At 48.4% G+C, this 18792-nt stretch overlaps 4 protein-coding genes across 4 annotated transcripts; 2 read left to right on the forward strand and 2 right to left on the reverse strand.

Moving 5' to 3' along the window:
- The first annotated feature begins 2522 nt into the window (after window positions 1–2522).
- B0J16DRAFT_81196 (uncharacterized protein) lies at window positions 2523–2901 on the forward strand. Its single transcript, XM_046134503.1, has one exon. The coding sequence runs from the start codon at window positions 2559–2561 to the stop codon at window positions 2769–2771; it is 213 nt and encodes a 70-aa protein (XP_045987425.1). The 5' UTR covers window positions 2523–2558; the 3' UTR covers window positions 2772–2901.
- Window positions 2902–4226: 1325 nt separating this feature from the next.
- B0J16DRAFT_369617 (uncharacterized protein) lies at window positions 4227–6220 on the forward strand (the record flags this gene model as incomplete). Its single annotated transcript, XM_046130288.1, has 1 exon — window positions 4227–6220. One exon carries the CDS (start codon window positions 4227–4229, stop codon window positions 5946–5948), a length of 1722 nt encoding a protein of 573 aa, XP_045987426.1. The 3' UTR covers window positions 5949–6220.
- Window positions 6221–6918: 698 nt separating this feature from the next.
- B0J16DRAFT_395444 (uncharacterized protein) lies at window positions 6919–9315 on the reverse strand (the record flags this gene model as incomplete). The annotated part of the gene is made up of 4 exons (XM_046132198.1): window positions 6919–6945; window positions 7019–7160; window positions 7232–8101; window positions 8150–9315. The coding sequence occupies 4 exons, from the start codon at window positions 9313–9315 to the stop codon at window positions 6919–6921; spliced, it is 2205 nt and encodes a 734-aa protein (XP_045987427.1).
- An 884-nt stretch (window positions 9316–10199) lies between these two features.
- On the reverse strand, window positions 10200–12444 carry B0J16DRAFT_361472 (tryptophan RNA-binding attenuator protein-like domain-containing protein). Its single transcript, XM_046129750.1, has 5 exons — window positions 12118–12444; window positions 12028–12057; window positions 10727–11964; window positions 10505–10678; window positions 10200–10451 (listed from the first exon to the last, which is right to left on the reverse strand). The coding sequence occupies exons 1-5, from the start codon at window positions 12137–12139 to the stop codon at window positions 10407–10409; spliced, it is 1509 nt and encodes a 502-aa protein (XP_045987428.1). The 5' UTR covers window positions 12140–12444; the 3' UTR covers window positions 10200–10406.
- Window positions 12445–18792: the final 6348 nt, after the last annotated feature.

Consider the following 18792-nt stretch of genomic DNA (forward strand, 5'->3'; position numbering starts at 1 on the left):
ACATGATTGGATAGTGCATAACTGAGAATAATGGCAAAAGTATTGACTGGGCTTTGCAACTGTATGAGTTGTGTTTTATTGGCAGCATAATCTGGAAAACTTGTGCGGTGCTTATCTATCTGGCCTAGTGAAAGACGTTAGTTTGACTCGAGTAAGTTTGAAATACAGTATCTATGTCAAAAGCTGCTGGATACGTAATCTATCGGGTGATTTCACTTAGCCATGATATCCCCATAGATGATATGTTGCGATGTATATGCCTGGATTTTGCTCGGTACATAAACATGCAATCCCTGGGGATCGACAGAAGTGTAAATGGCAGGGGCATCAGCTGAATGCTAATTGTGTTACTTACACGACCTGCATATCTAGCTGGCATGCCTGCAGCGACTTTCTACTTCATTTAGTGACTCAGGGCTATGGCGCGGGCTATTGTCTCAGTCGAAGCCACTCTCTCGGCGCGTAGTAGAGCCCAGTAATAGCTAGCACTTCCCAGTCAAGTGGGACTACGAGTTGCCTCGCCGGGCAGCTCTGTGTAACACAAGATTGATTTAGACGCTCAAGAGGAGAGACATCGATGCGTTTCCAGGTTCCGGGTGGTGATTCCGGTCTGGGTCATCTGTCAATCCTCACGTCGCACAAAAACTTACTATTGGCAAGGCTCATATCGTTCAGGGCTGGTTAAGAGCCGGGGCTGAACGGGTCAGAAACAGGGGTTGAGAAATAGGAAAGGATGATGTGGTTTCCATGATGGGGCCCGGTAGTTCTGAATAGGCTATCTCACGGACTTTGCAACTTTTCCATCAGATATAGGATCTGCACTCCATTGCACCACCAGCTTGATCTAGCCATGGCCAGCACAGGGAGGAAGTAGACCGGGATACGATATTATCAACCACGCGACCGCGAGAAACAGGGACGCTCTGGTGGAATTTGCTGGGTGTATCTATAGCCAAAGTCGTATCATGTACATACTGCGGGCAGGGGCTCTTATCACACATAAGAGATCTCGGGATAAAGTCCCACCACCACGGTACTGGATCAATTGGTAGCTATGATTGAGGCCCTGGTTTATTGAGAGGGATATTTAATAGTAGTATGTAATAGAATCAAGACAGTTTGGTGTTGCTGAGGCTTAGGATAGGTCAGTTGCGTCAAGTAGCTGTTCCAACAAGCGCCTTGATTACCTCGTGAAGAACAAGTGACAATGGTGGGCCTCCAGGCCAAGAGCCAAGGGCAAAGATACTGAATTCGGAAGAACATATATAGACGAGACATTTCGGGCATCTGTTATTGGCCACCAGACTTAAATGGAAGTGTCAGAGTCATATCCGTTTTGGACAGACAGAGGCCTCAGGATGTCAGAAGAAATGACCGCTAAGAGCATAAGGGACGAAATGGTTTAGTTATTTTATGACAGTTTAGACCTGCTCTTCGGTTACTTTATTTTGGCAATCTAAGCCTTGGAGGACGATTCTTCTGTTACCCACCTGAAAGGGCAAGCTGCCGGATTGTGTAATACTGTATCGCAACGACAGGGCTGAATTGTAAGGCCACAGCCATACATGCATACGTACATAGTTACAATGGGGGCCGATGCAATGTCTAAAAAGTTATGTAAATGGATTGGATTGCATTATTGATAGCCCCCAGCTTGGGGGCTATCTGCCGTCCTGTCTTTTATGCATGGACTACGTAGTATATCTTCAGCTGGGCTCGGCGTTTGGCCACCATCAATTTATGGTTGATATATATACGAATGCGTAAAATTGCATAGAGGATCTTGGTGTGGCTGGATGAACCAAGGGTATGGATTTGGGCACACCAATGTCTTGGTGCAAGATCCAGTGGGTATTTATCTACGAATAGTCATCTCTGAATCTGGGCCCAAGTCAGCTATTCTACGTTACCTAGTATGAAGTATACATGTCATAGACCGCAAGTTGAACAAAGGGTTTTAAAGTTCAAGATCCAAGATGATATGATGTTTCATTGTTGAGATAGACAATGTACGGGCGGAGTTTCGAGTGTTGGTCATCAGAGTTAATTCGACTAGAGATGGCGTTGGGTGTCATTCGACTCTGGCATCAGACAAGGGTGTGGTAGGCCAATAGCGTAGGGGCATGCAAGCCAAAGGAGCGAAGCAAGACATAGTACAGATAGAATGCTGGGCAAATTTGTGGTTGCAAGTGCTCGTGGTCTAAGTGAGTCAAGTTAAAGTACTAAGAATGAGCCCTGCTAAGCCAGGCGTCGTGATGCTTGTAAGACTGTTGGCTCTAGCAATAAACTTAGACCCTTTATGGCTTAGAGGGAGCAGTGAGAAAATGGTAGGGTATGATTGGCAGGGATATAAGGCAACCTACCCGACGGCGACGACAAGATGGTTCTTTGGTGGGTACTCGTCCTCGCGCTAGTCCCGTCCCCGGGCAGGGAAGGATCAACGGGAATTAAGGTCTAAGGTCTCGCTTACCCAGGCTAGACCAGGCGCCTGTCGATCTTCCAGCTCCCCCATCTCCCATCTCGCTCTGCAAGCCAGACTGGGCTTTCTTCAACACTGAATGTGCTGTGTTTTTGCTTTTTCTTTTTCTTTTACGTATCTGTACTGCGTCAGAACTGCACAGCCATCATCAATCACCGTACAGTACTGTACCGCGAACAGTCTCCAAGAGCGCGTCATTCATGTTACCCCATCTTCAGCTTATAGCTTGAGGCGTTTGCAACACGAATACACCTTGATTAAACGCGGTTGTCATGGCCCCCAGATCGCCTAAAGTGTACTCTGCACATTCGAGGTCATCATTAAGCGGCGGCTAACATGTTTCAATCACGATCTCCTGCCCGCTAATGCGGAATTTACAGGATTTAAGACACGGTCTGGTCTACTCTTATGAGCCCACGCCTGTCCAAGCGAATGCAAAGTGACACGTCCTTGACTCGAGACAGACTGATAATTGGAATCGTCACGCATCAGCTTGTCTCAGGCTTTCTGCCTTTAGACTAGACTTCAGGGGCATACGTGCTTCGTTTACGATGGTTTTGCTCATCCCTACGCATTCAGGATACGCAGACACCAAGTCGTTTCTCCTACGTGTACTACCACCCTTCAACGTCAACACCAGGACCAACACCAATATCGCATCGCCATCGCCATCACAGCTGCAAGCAATGAATGGACGGACTCGACCACGGATTGGTTTCCCCACTGGCACTACCAGGGCGGATGAGCGGGCCAGACCGTCCTGTTAGTGGCGTCAAGGTGTTCCGGGTGCCTTGAACTAGTGGTCATGCATGCCCTTGAATGCCCAAGATTTTACACGGAAGATAAGGAAAACTGCTTCTATCTAACGGTGCGGGACCGTTGCCAACTTACAGAATCATGACCGAGACATGCGTATTCACCTATGCGCAACAACATGAAGCTGATGCCACGCACGGCTTTTGCAGTGCTAAAGGGCTGAAGAACGGCTAGTTACGTATTTAGAACGACAGCCAAAGTTTGGAACCAAACTCTACCGCTAGATTATCCCACAGACTTTGTTCACTATTATACCACACACCATCTTCTCGAGGCAGTAGGCAAGCCGGGGTGAGCAAGGGTCAGGGCCAGGTCAAGCACGACCTGTCAGGGTTTCCTGCAGCTGTCCTGAAAAGTAATGATGGAGGGGGTCGGCGTTCATGGGCTCATTACTCTCATTGCCTCCACACTTGATGCCTCTCCAAAAGTACGTACCCTACTTGAGGCTCTGCTGGAGTAAAGTCGGGGAGGAAGCGGTGCCCTCGCTGCAGAATGCTCTCAGACAGGCCCGCGAGAACATCTGCCCCATACAATTTTGGAAATCCCTATCACCCTTTAAGATGTCCCCCTCCGCCCTCCAACAAGTCGACTTTCCTCCATTTTAGTCAACAGCTTCAAGAGTCATTTCGTCTTGCCTACTACAAAATACACTTTATCTTTTTATCTTTTTTCTTTGCCCTGAAATCCTATATTGCCTTATTGCTTGATTCCCCAACCTTGCACTACCTGACTTACACGCGGTTTCCTTGCGTTACCACGGCTTAAGACTTTACATCTGCATACACATGGTCATATGCCACTTTTTCTCTGAAGTTTCTCTCGATCTTGGACTTGAAATACTTTCTCTGTCCCGGACCCAGACTTCTGTTGTTCCATCACATTGCCGACAACGTTGACTAACTGGAAGCAACGCCTCTACACCACTAACACTATGGCCTTCCCTCACTACCACGAGGAGACTGATAGGGCTGGGTATGTACCCAACATGCCGTATCTATCTCAGCACGAGCCTGATTACATCAAAAATCAAGACCTCGCCAACCGAATTGATCCCCTTCTCCAATGCCAAACACCATATGCCGCCGGACTTTTTGGTACCAGTGGCTTGCAGAGATATCTCCAGGAGCCACAGAACAACTTCTTCACCGCACCGCAACAAGTTTCAACGCATAATGCCTATTGCACAGGCGTGTACCCAAACATGGGCCAATCCCTTCACCATAACCCGCAGTTCCGACATGGCTCTCCAGTATCCTACCAGCATTCGTCGGCCGCTAGTGGACCTCAGAGTCCCCCGTTAACGGATAATGATGGGCATGTTGACAGCACTCGAGGGCCATCTACTCCATCTGATACTGCTGCCCTTTCCCCTCATATAGTTTCCCTCGGCTCTCCACCGCCCAACGTTTCACTATATGGGCTGTCGAGTGCATCTCAAGGATGTGTGAACCCAGCAGTGATACAGTCGGCTCAAACCTTCCACCACACCCCTGGAGAGGAAGGATTGACTGGCTTCGATCTCGACCTGCATCTGAACTTTGAAGCCACTACGCCTGTTTCAATCTCCCCTGATAGCAATTCGAACAACGGATTATCGATGAATACCCCGAACTCTCTAGCAGACCCTCAAGACCATATTGAAACCCCCTATCCTGAAATTGAGAGTATGGATGTTGATATAAAAGTCGAGGACGAACCGATTGCTGAGAACTTGTCCATCGTGGCTGAAGACGACGATGACGAGTACAAGCCTACTCGTAGAGCCAAATCGTCTCGAACCTCCCGAGGCAAGAGTCGCCGTGGCCGCACGACACGACCAACCCATACTGTCTCTGCCAACACGGCAGGAGTCATTAAATCACAGCGCTCTCGCGCTTCGACAAGTCGAACCCTACTATCAACATCTTCTGGTAGAACTGCCATGTGCACGCAATGCAATCAACCTTTCACCGACGGGATACAGCTCCAGAAACATATCAGCGCTTTGCACAATCGTCCATTTATCTGCGTCTTCCATTTCGCAGGATGCAACCAGGTGTTTGCTAATAAGAATGAATGGAAACGACATGTCTCGGCGCAACATCTGAACCTCAACTATTGGCTTTGTACATCTGGCGGCTGTGGGCATTCATCAAGTGCCTCTCGGGGAACCCCAGATGCCCCTACACACTGCCGAGTCTTTAGAAGAAAGGATCTCTATACCCAGCATATCCGCCGGATGCACGCACCCCCAGAAGTTGCCCAAGCGGATAAGAGGGATAAGACCTTTCCTCTCGATTGGATGATCAAGGAGAAGGCGCTGCAGGATAAAGCATTCAGACAACGGTGTCAGCTACCGGAGTTCATGTGCTGCCCAGCCAAGGGTTGTATGACGGTCTTCGATAATGGCCCGAGAACCTGGGACAACCGCATGGAGCATGTTGCGATTCACCTTGACCGTGCAGCTAAAAGCGAGGAACCACCAGTCATTTTTGGTGGCGACAACGACAAAGCCTTGACCGACTGGGCATCACAGCCTGATGTCCGAGTAATCAGGTCTAGCGAGGTAGGCTGGGAAACATGCCAGCCACTGAAAGCAGCTAGGATCGAGATCTCTAAGCTGTCGAGCCTCGACGAAGGCCTCGACGAGGATGCAGAAGGTGAAGAATGCTGAGAGACTTCTTTTCAGCACCTGTGGTCCAAGAACATGTGCAAGTTCGTAACGCATTCTGTCATGTAGTTTTGAAGACTGCAACATGAGCGCAAGTGTTCATTCACCTTTGGGAAAGTATTTATACAGGGTTTTCATACGGCGTTTGCTTTTACAATCACGATACCACCATCGCATATACAGGGTTTCAGCTGCGTTGGCTTTTTATGTTTGGTCGAATTTATGAGCACTCTAGCATTTAAGCAGGTTTAATCTGGGCTCTTCTTCTGTTTTAGGGATACCATGTACAATAATATAACGAAAGAACAAATGAACATGCCACCAGAAGCCGTCCCTTACTACTGCCATTGTAACAATCTCTGTACCAGTCGTCACCGCTACGTCTCACCGCACATGCAACCACTCATTTCCGCAGAGCCTCAACTTCCCCTTCTCGTGCACTGCTGCGGTCAGCTCAACGTCGTACTGTAGCCCTCAGCCGTACCTCCCTGAACACCCACATTACTGTGTTTTCACTGCTTCTTCTTATTCGCGGTTTGCACTACACCATCAATCTTGATACTGGAGGTTTGGCAGGGGAGGGTTACATGTGTAATAAATGGGGGCTAAAAATACCCCTGAACTTTGAATTCAGCACGGCCACGCCGTGATGATTGATGGAGGGGATACATGCAGATCTTCTTCTCCTTGACTCGACATGAGCGTTCTTTTGAGCTTTGAACCGAGCTCTCGAAAAGGAAGTGGCTCGTAATAACACACGTTACAATGTACAGTTAGACATTGCCTTCACAACCACCGCTCTTCTAAGGATCCTTTACATCGAAGTTCATGGGATACTGACAAACACCAATGCTATTGTATGATTTTCTTGCTTCAGTAAAGCTGGTGACAGCTCGTACGACAATAGGAACCCATCGGTGCGATTCGTCCATATCGACGTAACACATGCTTGAATTCGTTGCACTTTTTTGAGTTACTTGTCCCCAAAGACTATAAATAACTATTGCATGGCCATGGTTATTTATGTTTGTAATTCCATGATAAACAGGATCTCATAACAAAGTATCACTCACTGCCTGATAACCATCATGAATCATCTTCCCTCTTCTCATATAAACTCTGTCTTCGTTGTTCACCTCACTTGTAACCACATACTGAACCATAATTGATAGTCGAAGAACAAATTGGCCTGATAATCGGTAATCAAGACGAAGTCTGGTCATGGTAGCAGTGTACCTATTGACTCTTGCAAACACATATTACTTGTGGTGAGCATTGATACTTACACCGCTTGACCTTGGCTATGCGGCATCTTCTCCAAAGTTGTAGGCGCCCGGATCGGAACACGCTGAGCTCGACGTTGTTGTCGGCTTTTGCATGCAAGTGCGTATCCTGGTTCGTTGGCTTTGCGCCATTCGACGTATGCTTCGTACTGCTGTTGCTGAGGTGTATCAGGAACTATTGGCTTCAAGACAGGAGGAGGGCAAGTTGAATAGAGTCCGCTCCCCATGGCTGGATTGTAAGGCCATTGGGGCGTTGTATTGAGACCAATCAATGGATTAGATGCGACTGGGCATGGCTGAAAAGGTGTATTGGCTGTAGGTAGAGTGAATTGATTGCCCAAACTCATAACCGGTGGCCATTTGCCCAACGTTGCGCCCAGTCCAAGGCTAGATAACAATCCAGGGGGAGGGGCACTCTGCATAGGGGCTTGGTAAGCGCTGAACGGAAAAGCGGCGTTTGGAAACGGTGACAAATTTGCTGTAGAACCGAATACCGCTGGGCTTTGTCCTCCAAAAGAGAGTGAACTAGCCTCCGAGTTCGACTTGTCTCTAACACTGGGAATGACATGTTCCGGTTTCCTGAAAGGCAGAGGATGATTCAACGTTGTTGAATCCGTTTCGACAGACTGGTTGGTCGTAAGATCACTTTCCTCGCTACCCCTATCCAAGCATGTTTGTCGAAGGGATTCTTCATCCGATTCGTTGGGACAATCCGAACTTTCTGATGTTCTTGTAAAACTTTTGAACGATAGAAACTCCCTTGCTCTAGGGTTCAGTTTGAGGGTATCTTCTTCCATGAAGACTCCAGAGTCATGGGACCAAGCTTCCTTTCTCGGATTGTTGGTGTGAGTTGAGTCAGTCTCAAATTTAGAGCTGTTGGTTTTGAGTTGCTACATCACTCCTTGTGGCTCCTTTACCAACCCCGACCGATGTAGAGATCCTTCTGAGTCGGTTGCGTTTGGGTATCGACGACTTCCGCTAGATCCGTGGTGAAGCTTTCTCAGAAGCTTCTTAAAGGCCTCAGTTCGTTGCTCGTTTTCTTCTTTTGGTCGTCTTACAGCTGCTTCCTTGGTATTGTCGGTCTGGGCTCGCTGAAGCCTTTTCACGATTTTTCTGAAAGCTTCATTTCTGGGACCAAATGCTTCTTTCGTGGTTGGATTGCTTGACTTTGAAACTGACGGCTCTGCGGTCTTCACTCGAGACCCACCAACCATACTACCGATATTGGCGACAGCTGGGTCATGAAAGACAGCCTCTCTGGCCCTTTCAATGCTCTCCTCTCCAGATCTCCTGGGAATTGCATGTCTCTCTTCTCTCAATTGATAAGGAGAAGAAGTCGGATGTGATCGGTGCTCTTCACTTGCTGTCTGCGGCAAGTTCTCGATACCCTCTCCAGTATTTTTCCACTGTGGGTATCGTCCATGTGATCGTTGTATATGAGCGAATGTATATGCGCGCCCGTTATCTGTGAGGACTTGACCAGAACTTTGGGAAATGATTTCATTGGAGAAAAGGGGGGCAAGTCGAAGGATGTCGACTTCTTCGGGGGAATCGATAATTTCCATATTTTCCAGCAGGACACAGAATCCATGAAGATCTTCGCCTACGTCTTTACTCGGAGCTGTGCGCACATTATCTCGATCTGCTGTGCTGATATGGCCTTGGTTGACGAGGGCAATGCTCTTATCCTTGGTCTCAGCTTCAGAGCTGTCGAGACTACGGACAGATCGCCCGGAATTGGCACTATTGATCAAGTCCCATGAGTCAGATCTTCTATTGTTGCTGTGATCAGTGCTCGAATCATTATCTGCAATAGGCCGAATAATGGACCAATTCTGGCTGCTGCTTGCTGTGGCAATGGAGTCGCCAATGGAGTCGCAAGTGCTGCATCTTTCTCGCCGACGACGCCAATCTGGGTTGTTCATTGCTTCAGAAAACTTTGAAACTGAACTTGAATCTCCGGAGTTTTCCTTGCGTGACAAAGAGGGAGCAGACTGGGTTTCAACGAGCATTCCATCTGTGCTTATTGTATCAGTCGAGATGGAAGTGCGAGCCTTTCGACTTTGGATTCTCTTGTCGGAATTCATGACGAAAATTCCTGCTTTCGTGAGTTAAGATGAACGGCGGAAAGCGAGGCACAAGTTTCGAGGTCGAATCTTGCAGCATACAACTGGTTAGGATCTCTATTTATGTGAAGACAGTCGGGGTCTCGATTTCTGGGTTGTCAACACGGCCTTCCTTGCTTTTCTATTGTGCGAGTTTCTCAGATAGGTGATGCCTTCCTCTCAGTTGATCGTGATGTGAGAAAGCCAGCCCTTGTGTAGTTGTTTCAACGTAGTTGGAAGGGGATATGATTTAGAATACAATCCAGAGAGTCGCAATTAAGCGTCCTATGTCGGAAGGGAGTGTCAGTACACGAAGGCAGATCTCCTCCTAAATCAATGATCCTAATTTGATTTCACAATAGTCTGAAGAAACTACTTACGTTGAAACCGGCACGAACAGTGCTGCCAAAGACTTGGGTGAAGGCAAGAAGCTGCCGGCTCTTGTTGATGGGTTGAGGTCTCTGGAGGTGGGGAGGAGAATTGAAAGGCGGGAATGAGGCCGTGTATGATGATCGCTGGCAAGTGAATTCGCTTTTATAGAGGCAGTGTTGTTCTAGACAAGATGCCTTAATGCTGCGTGTAGCGGAATAGATAGTCCAAAAAAGGGCACTCTTTTGCTAACGAAGGCCAAGATGTGATGGTGTTGAGAAGAGAGAACAAAGAGGAGTCATGATGGAGCAATTGATGGTTAATCACAATCATCTGAAGCAAGGCGGAAGGTGCGCATCAGTATAAGGTGGAAGGCGGAAGGTGGAAGTTGGGACGGAGCCTTCCCACATGATCAGTGAGTGGCCCCTTCCTCTAGAGTGAACTTTTGCAAAATTACGCGCAGGAAAAAAGAAGGCACAAAATCGAGTTTATGATATCAGTGATAGAACAGAGAGTGATCAAGGGTCTTGAGACTGAGTAAATAGAACTACATGTTGAAAGGTATCCAACGATAACGGGCAAAACAAACTCCAAAGCAAGATACTCCAAAGAACAGAAACCTGGACCGCTATCGAAGTGATCGGTTTTAGAAATATCCCCTCGTTCATTACCAACACTATGGTATTGCTCATAGAGATTCAGCACTAACCCTGATATTGCTGTCCACCCATAAAAGCAGCAAACGCTCTCTGGTATCCCGTTAGCGATCAAGACTAGAATGGAGAAGGAGGGATACACTTACCGAGTTTCGAGTCTGCAGGTAAACCGTTCCAGGACCTGTGAACTTACAGACCAGACCTTCTGCTGAAGCGAGTCCCGAAATGATACCTCCCGAAGCAACACGCTCCATGACATACTTGCAATTCCAGGCGATGAGATGGCCGTTATCGATAATGTACTTTTCGTCCTCAACAAGCTATTGGGTGTTAGTTTACAACACAAGAATATCCCAGAGCAAACTTACAGTCTTCTTGATGATGGCACCAAAACTTGAGATCCAGAGCAGTCCTACACCACTGACCTTGTAAACCCACAGGCCTTCACCACTGAACATAGCCTTTCCGAGTCCTTGACGTTTGAAGTCCTTGATAACACCCTGTGTTGAAGCAAGGAATGCATCTGTCCCAACCGACCAGGTCTCCTTGCCTGAGAGACGCATAGTAGTAATATCACCAAGACTGTGCGGCGCCAGAATTATTTCACCAGGACCGACATACGTCGAACTCGTCAAATCAGCACCAGTGATCATCTTTTTCATGCTGAATTTGACTTGTCCTCTCAGCGTGACAGATGGGGACATGGCGACCATTGCACCTGGTTTGCCAGCCATGGGGCAGCCCATAGCTAGTTGGATAGTGAGAATACTGTTGGAATCGCGATGGCTGATGCGGTAACTGCCTCCATTGAAAGTTCCGATGTCGTCAGAGATGGCCTCTGCGCCAACAAATTGACCGGCCTGAGGTGCACCGGAGGCAACCATTGCCACCGCACTTCCAGAATCCTGGTGCTGCTGTGGCTGTTGCTGTTGCTCCAGCTCCTGCTTTGGCTTTTCGACCGGATATGAGTCGCTGGCTTGAGGCGAGATCGGTGGCGGCGGATCAAAGTGTTGTTGATTAGACGCTGGTGTAGCTACCGGGGGTGTTGACACAGGCGGAGTAGCAGCAGGCCTCATGGCCAAGTTGTTCTGTTGACCCGGTGCATGATACTGTGTATGAGGAGGAGGAGGAGTCGCTTGAGGCTGGTTGAATTGGAAGTGTTGCTGATACGCTGGCGCCGACATGGGCGGGGGAGGGTAATGTCCCTGGGAAGAGCTGTGAGAGTGTTGCCTAACTTGAGGAGAGGGAGTCGACTGCTGCTGAGGAGGTTGTGGGTAGTGAATCGGCTTTGGCTGGTGAGGCACTTGGGGAGATGGCGTATGCTGAGGAGGAGGAAAACTCATAGCCTGCCCAGATTGCGGCGTATGCTGAGGAGAAGGATAGCTCACAGCCTGTCCAGACTGTGGAGGGGACTGAGGCGGAGGTGGATAGTTGGTAGCTTTCCCAGACTGAGGCTGAGATTGAGGTTGAGGCGGAGGAGGATAGTTCATAGCTTGTCCAGGCTGGGGAGGAGACTGAGGAGGAGGAGGGTAGAATTGCGTCTGGTTCGCAGGAGGAGAGGTCGGTGGTGGCGCATATTGGTGTCGTTGCTGTTGTGGTTGAGGAGCTGCTCAGACATATCGTGGTTAGTCTTTTTCGAGGTCATCATAAGACGAGGGTTTTCGCGAACCTGGAGAGCTCTGTGCCGCGCCGGGCGGAGCTATTGAGGTGTCATGATCAGTTTGGTTGTCATGATGAGCCAACGGATAGTGGGACTTACGAGGGTAATAGTGCTGGCTCATGACTTCTGATAGTTACTAGTCGGAGAATAGACGGCAAGACGAATCGCAACAGACAGATCTATAAAGATGAAGGAGAAGAGTAGAAAAATAAAAAAGATGAGAGACCCTGAAGGAACTCTCTCCAGGATAGCTCCAAGCTGCTTCTTTAGCCGCCCGTAATATGTGCCAAGCTAGGACAGCCCCGCACAGATATTGCCTTTTCACTACCACGATACTTGAACCATGGAGTTTGATATCAAAGATTCGAGGATGCAAAAAATTGGACAAAATTCAACAAAATTTCGAAAGCTATAAACTCGCCTGCTTATAGGTTTTCAATACCGTCTCGGCATTTACTTTGTCTCATAATAAATAGAAACTGGCCGCATCACCAGAGACCAAGTTCCCGTCCTTGCCGAACAACAGCAACTCGACCTGCAGGATGAATGCTACAAGCTTCGTTCATTTCTGGAATATGGCCAATCAGTGAGTGCTTTCAGGTCATTCAATCCCTGCTCATTGAGCTCTTTGGCTATGTTGACAGCTGTAAGCGCCCACGCGGGGCATGTCGTGGGCGCTTAGCTACGGTCTCAGCAAGCCTATTGGCTTATTGAGTCTGTAGGAGGCAAATGAGTCCACGTCTCTCTCCTGCAATTGACGAGCATTGGATCGATTGCTTTGAGACTATATCAGTCTATCTGTTAGGCTCAAGTCAATTTGGGGGCCTGAGGTTCTGGGCTTTATCATTCATTATGTCCCATCACGTGCAGAGATTGTGTCTCTGCCATTGTGGCTTGGTACCTATGAGCCGACTGTTGCCAGGTACTGTACAGCAAGTACTCCATCTGTTTACGGATACTCAACATCACTTTACGTTACCCAAGGTACCAATATCCATTCCATTGCCCATGTCTTGGCAGTATTCGGGGTATGCTATTCCCACTGCCAAGGATATGGTGGTTTCAGCTCCTGTGCCTTATAAACTCTAAAAACCAGGCATTTCCAATGCTAAAAACCGCTTTTAATTATACACCCTCACTTCAACCTCACTGCCCACGTAACTACACGCGTCTAACTCAAGGCGCTTATCCTTCGGGTCCGAGCTGCGAGACTTGCCTTCCCATTATCAATCAATGATCAAGTCATATGTCTTCCAATAACACTGGTTCCAAGCCATGAAACTTGTTAGGGGCATGGCTGCAGGCTGCAGCATAACAGGTCACTTATATGAGAGGTCATTTTGCTGATCATGTCGTCCTCTTTAGCTTGATTTATAATCTGGTAAGGCTGGGAGCTTATGAAGTCATCCTAAACTCAAATGATCGCGGATACTCACTGATCCTGTCAGATCTGGTAAGCATCATGTCGATATGCTCTCAGATCGACGTCGTGATAGTACATCTACCTAGTGCTGCACTGTACCAGCAGTATATCGGCATGCTTCTGACTCTGATGTGCAGCTTCGTTATCCGGGAATACCGTCAGCCGGTGATGGTGGCATTTTCGTTCAAGATCTACGATAACGACACGTATGGGCTTGGTTGTCAGTGTTTAACTTTAAACTTACTCGCAACGGTCTGTTTTGCGAAAGGCAACTGACTTTCGCTATGGGTCAACCACATCCACGGGTCCATAATGAAGTTACCCAAAGGCTGAAAAGCAGTGACACCCACTGCAGATTTGCTGGCCGTTCCGTTCCGCTCGGCTTTGAAACCCGGGATAAGTTTTCCCACTCTCGTCAGCTCAAGAAGCCACCAGGAGCCTAATCCGTCATAACAAGAGTCTTGGGGAGTTTCAAGAGTCCTCCTTTGCCGGGTCCGAGTCATAGTATCTACTGTAGCCTTCCCAAGCTCCTGGACCTTGAGCGACAGAGTTCGACGTTAGGACCTGTAACCCTCTCAACCCCAAAGCCGTTGAATTGCACTTACGTGGTTAGTGGAATTGTCGTGATAGACGAATACGGTATTCCTTAAACTTACGAAATGCCCAATAGGGAATTAAGGCATGCTTGGCGTTGGATTAGAGTTTACCCAATCTGTCGTGAGCACGCCTGCGAGTGATGCTGGTGGAGTCAGCAAAGTAAGCCGTTCGGGAAGACATTGCCCCTTGTCAACGCGATTGACAGTTTGATAACCGAAGACAAGACGCCACTTGTTTGAAAGCCCTATATATGCAAAGTTATTAGCAGCTAAGCATGCAGGTTCGCCGAACAGCTGGCGGGCCTCCGATATGTGTTTTATGCCAGCCATGAGTAGATATGGTGCCTCCACTGCTACCAGGCCAAATCAGCTGTACCTCGTCAACGAACTAACGGGTTCCGAGTTGTAGATCTAGTTTACCACTTGCTGACAGTGGATCACAAGACCAGATGATGTGCCTGTCAGATGCATAGCTTTCAGCCTCATACAGAGCCTTGAAGCGTAAAAACCAGGTAATATCCGTCAAGATGGTGCCCTGTGACGCTGAAATGCCAGTGTAGTAGCATCCTAGTGACTATAATGATTTGGTATGCTCATCTCCACAGCCTAGCAATAGCTCCTCTTTTTGACAGACGCTCTTGTCCGTGGTTCGCCGAAGTGTAGGGTTCTTGGTAAGCTACTATACGTCAGAGGTATTGCGGTTCAGAGTAACGGCAATTAGTTTTTCTTGTTCCGTAACTCAAACATATCAGTTGTTGGCTCGGCTGGACCACAAGCTCCGACTCGTGTCATTGAGGCAATGTGATTCTCAAAACAGACAGGAAATATGACCTGTCGCACTGACGGGTAACAGTGTCGATGAGGCTCCCATAAACATGGCCGGTCTCGAGACAGTGCCTGGACCCAAACCTGGGGGACTGCCCTAAGCAAAAACATGTCGTACCATAACCGTTGGCAGTCTGGTCCGTGCTGGATCGGGAGGCTTTCGTTTATTGATCGAGATGTTGTGTTGGGAATGTGTGCCAGGAACTAGGCGTTTTCTGATATGACAGCCACAGTCCCAACCACCTTTGCGGCTTTGGCTGTCTGAAGTTTCTCCTGGCCCAACAAGCCCTTAGTTGTGGTTCGCCCCGTTTCGCCCACGGCGTCTCTGCGCCCGCTGTGGACTGAGGGTGGCACGCCTTACAATGTTACGTTGATTAAGTGAAATACCGGTAGGCCGTACGGTAGCGCAAACAAGTCACCAAGAAATGGTGGCCTGGAACTCCCCGAGCACGATCGAAGGGCTAATAATGGACCGGATCTCGATAAGGAGAGTTTCTTGGAGATTAGCTCAAGCGGACAATACCAAAGCTCGATCTTAATTCTTGGCCGCCATTCCCTAGGCCCTTGTCATGTGAGTCGGGACAGCTTGGCTAGGTGGTAGCTCGAAGAGGACAAGCAAGACATGTCTGTAGACAAGTTGAACCGAAACGTAATATGGATAGCTCGTTGGTGTGCATATCAAGGCTTATCGTATGTTGTACGGATATGTATGTAGGTTTTGGAATTTAAAGTTAGACTCGTTCTTCGAGTTTGAATGTTATGTCAGCCTGTACCTGCTTCGTACGGTATCCAGTCAAAATGCTAAAAAGAGCGGCTCTTGCCAAAAACAACTTTCAGAGCACATGGAACGCCTTCCGTCTGGGTACCGAGAGGGAAGTCAGGAACGATAGAAGCTGGATACTGTACCTGCCTAAGCTAAGCGTGCATGCGCCTGGAACGAGACTTGAGCTGCAAAAGTTATATCGACACGTCGACAAAAAAGAAACAAAAAGAAAAAGAGTAAGAAAGAACGCCGAATTGCTAGCCTTTTGCGGACTTCATCTCAACATATTCTCAGTACAGATAGAGAGTAGGTATCGTACTAATTTGTCGTATCGCTGCCACGCCGCAACTCAAACCTTGGGTTTATGGCTGACTATTTCGGTCTTGAAACCATCGACAATATAATCACTCGCAATGAGGCTTGCATGTTGGTCACCATTCAACAGAATACAAGCGCAGCACGTACACTCTGGCGCCAGAACCATGTCTCTGGGTCCTCTCCTCCCTGCAGAACGGTCCGGACGCCGAGCCATGGTGTTGGTTCACACAAAAGACGGGCCTCTGGGTCCGACGATATGCTCTCGAAGTCTAGAACCGCCCTTTGTGTTTCGCAAATATGGCTTGCATACATACTATCCGTACGCACGAACGTGCTGGGTAGGCATTTTGAGAAGCGCTTCGGGAAATTCCGTTTGGAAGAGGAATTTCTTGTCCGGTCAGTCACTACTCAGCAGTAGGTAGTAGATCCTATTTTGAGGGTCAAGCCATTGGTACAAGGAGCTAGAAGAGAGAAATAACATAAACACCGAGTCATCGCGGAGACCGGATGCCGGCCATAATCGTCTCAACTTCAAGCCGCCTGGCAACGTGGTCCCAAACAGGAAGCGAGCCATCGCGAACTCGCCTTCAGGCACTCGCGATTCAATGGAATGAGCTCCCTCTCTACAATCGTAGTCAGTTGCCAAGATCAGTACAGGTCCAAAACAGCCTCTGCTCCGTCATGGCATTATGATCTATCGCCTTGCCAGGGTAGGCGAACCGGATATTATGGGATTTAGCTTATAAGGTACTCTGTACCTGTCGGCGTAGCAGTTATGGCAGGCAAAGATGACGAGCCTCAACCACGACTTAGCTTTGCCAAGTTTTCACGAGTCGACATCGTTCAAACACTGGACTTTGTTAAAAATCCCACGAGTAGTTGCTCTATAGCTCATGGCGAATCTCCTGACTCGTTGTTAAATCAACCAATCTTCGGTACCGAGACAAGTTCTGGGGACTTCGGGTCTGCAACTTACAAGAGTTTAGCGCTTCTTGCTAGAGCCGGCGCTGGGCCAGGCTTTTCCTAGGCTCCGATGTCCAGGGACGCGAAGGAGCCAGAGCACTACAGTAGTTTCAGGTATCGAACTATGAAGACTAGACATGCAATTATTAGTGACTGGGGAGTTAGCTAACCATACAATGGGTATCTCCCAAAGTTTTGAGGCTATTTTGGCTTTAGATAGAAGGCTTAATGTGTCGAACGAACGGCGGATGGCTGTAGATCCGATCGCCTGTGGGGTATAGCCTATAAATGGAAAGATGCGATTGGACGTAGACGGAAGATTTAGTGCCTGCCCACTGTCTACTGCCCTACGGGGGGATCTCAGGCTTGTGCTAGTGTCAGATGGTGAGAACAGGTCGGCGGGACATTTTCTTTCTTTCGTCTGAACAATTCTCTGCCTTGTGATGAATATATCCATAGCCAAGGCTGTGTACGATCTTTGATACACGTTGTGTCATGGATAATTCACACTAGGATCCCGACAAGATGTGCCAATGCCAACGGGACCTTACATGGCATGGCATCACGGCAGAGATGTGTCCGAAAAGGATATTCCTTCCAAAATACTCCGAAGGCTTGTTAATAAAATACAACATAAAGAACTTGACTTGAGCCTCCACGATTGGATTACCGAATTCATCCATCCTAACACCACGAGCGTCAGGGGCCAGCCTGCAGGTGGCACTAGGATTCGAACATTAGCGAATCATAAGCAAACGGCTGGTCAAGGTCAAGGTGAAGGGGGTGGCCGCGGGGTATACGATTATATGACACTCTACTTCATACAAAGTGTGCATGTACAGTAGGTAAGCAAACGGGCAGGCAGATGAAGCAAGGTACAGTGACATTGAATGGGAACAAGCAAGGACGGCAATTAAGGCTCTCTGAATGTCGTTTCCCGCGCTTTAGCATAGACGCTGATGCCAATTGTTGGTCTAACCTCAAGCTGAGGTCCTTCAATACTCGGTAATTATCGAGGGAGGTTTGATCTCAGCTCAGCCCAGCCCAGCTCAGTTCAGGGGTCAGGTCAGGTCAGTATAGTCCTGTAAGGATTGATCCAACTTGAAAGCTGAAGTGATTCAACAGAGTTTAAAAGATCTGCAGTAGAAGAGCCAACAGCGCGTCAAGCATCCACTATGGCAACCCGACAGACTGGACTGCGGTATTGCCGGACGATTGCTGGTGATGCAAGGGCTGGCTGATCTGGTTTTGATTTGATTTGGATGACATGACTGGACTGAAGCGAGGCGTATGTGGAAATAAGAGAAGAAATAAAAAGAGTTAGACTCACCCTTGTTAGGCCAATCCGATGGATGGGATGGGAGATGGAGAAGGGACATGGGCTGATGTGCATTGCATTCATCCATGTAAACCGCCAAGAAACCACCGTCTCGTAGTTGAGCCAATAAAAGGGAGGAGGCAGGACACAGTTCCACAGCTGGGACCACCCTGGGACACGCTGTCGGGTTTAGAGACCCGGCTCTCGGTACAAACGCTGCACTGGCACTGGAAACCGCTCCCAGAAGAGGCTTGATTGCTCCGGTAGGACGGGCGCATGGGGACTAGACTGATAAGGTACTGGATAGTCTAGTACCCAAGTTATGCATCGAGTCGAGACGCCTTCAGCACATCGCATCAGAGACAAGCCCACTCACTCAGTCCGGTCCAGCCCTGGCGGTAAAACAGAAACAGAAACAAAGAAATAACTTGGTAGAGTCGGTGTACCGGTACTGTACTAGATACGTTAGCAGGAAAAAGCCTACCATCCTGTCGGATCATTAAGCTCAATATGACCTAGATAGCCTATAGCACCAAAACTACCTGTTTCTACTATTACCTCTTCAGAA

This window comes from Fusarium flagelliforme, assembly GCF_020744385.1.
Source record: "Fusarium flagelliforme strain FIESC 12 MPI-CAGE-AA-0113 chromosome Unknown B0J16scaffold_2, whole genome shotgun sequence".
Lineage (NCBI taxonomy): Eukaryota > Fungi > Ascomycota > Sordariomycetes > Hypocreales > Nectriaceae > Fusarium > Fusarium flagelliforme.

Excerpts from the sequence above, each read along its gene's own strand:
- B0J16DRAFT_361472 (XM_046129750.1), bottom strand. The coding sequence starts at position 12,139 with ATGAGCCAGCACTATTACCCTC. Across the intron at positions 12,058-12,117 it reads GAGCCAGCACTATTACCCTC|CTCCGCCCGGCGCGGCACAG; the intron begins GTAAGTCCCACT and ends ACACCTCAATAG. Across the intron at positions 10,452-10,504 it reads ACCTGCAGACTCGAAACTCG|AGAGCGTTTGCTGCTTTTAT; the intron begins GTAAGTGTATCC and ends ACGGGATACCAG.
- B0J16DRAFT_81196 (XM_046134503.1), top strand. The coding sequence starts at position 2,559 with ATGTGCTGTGTTTTTGCTTTTTCTTTTTCTTTTACGTATCTGTACTGC.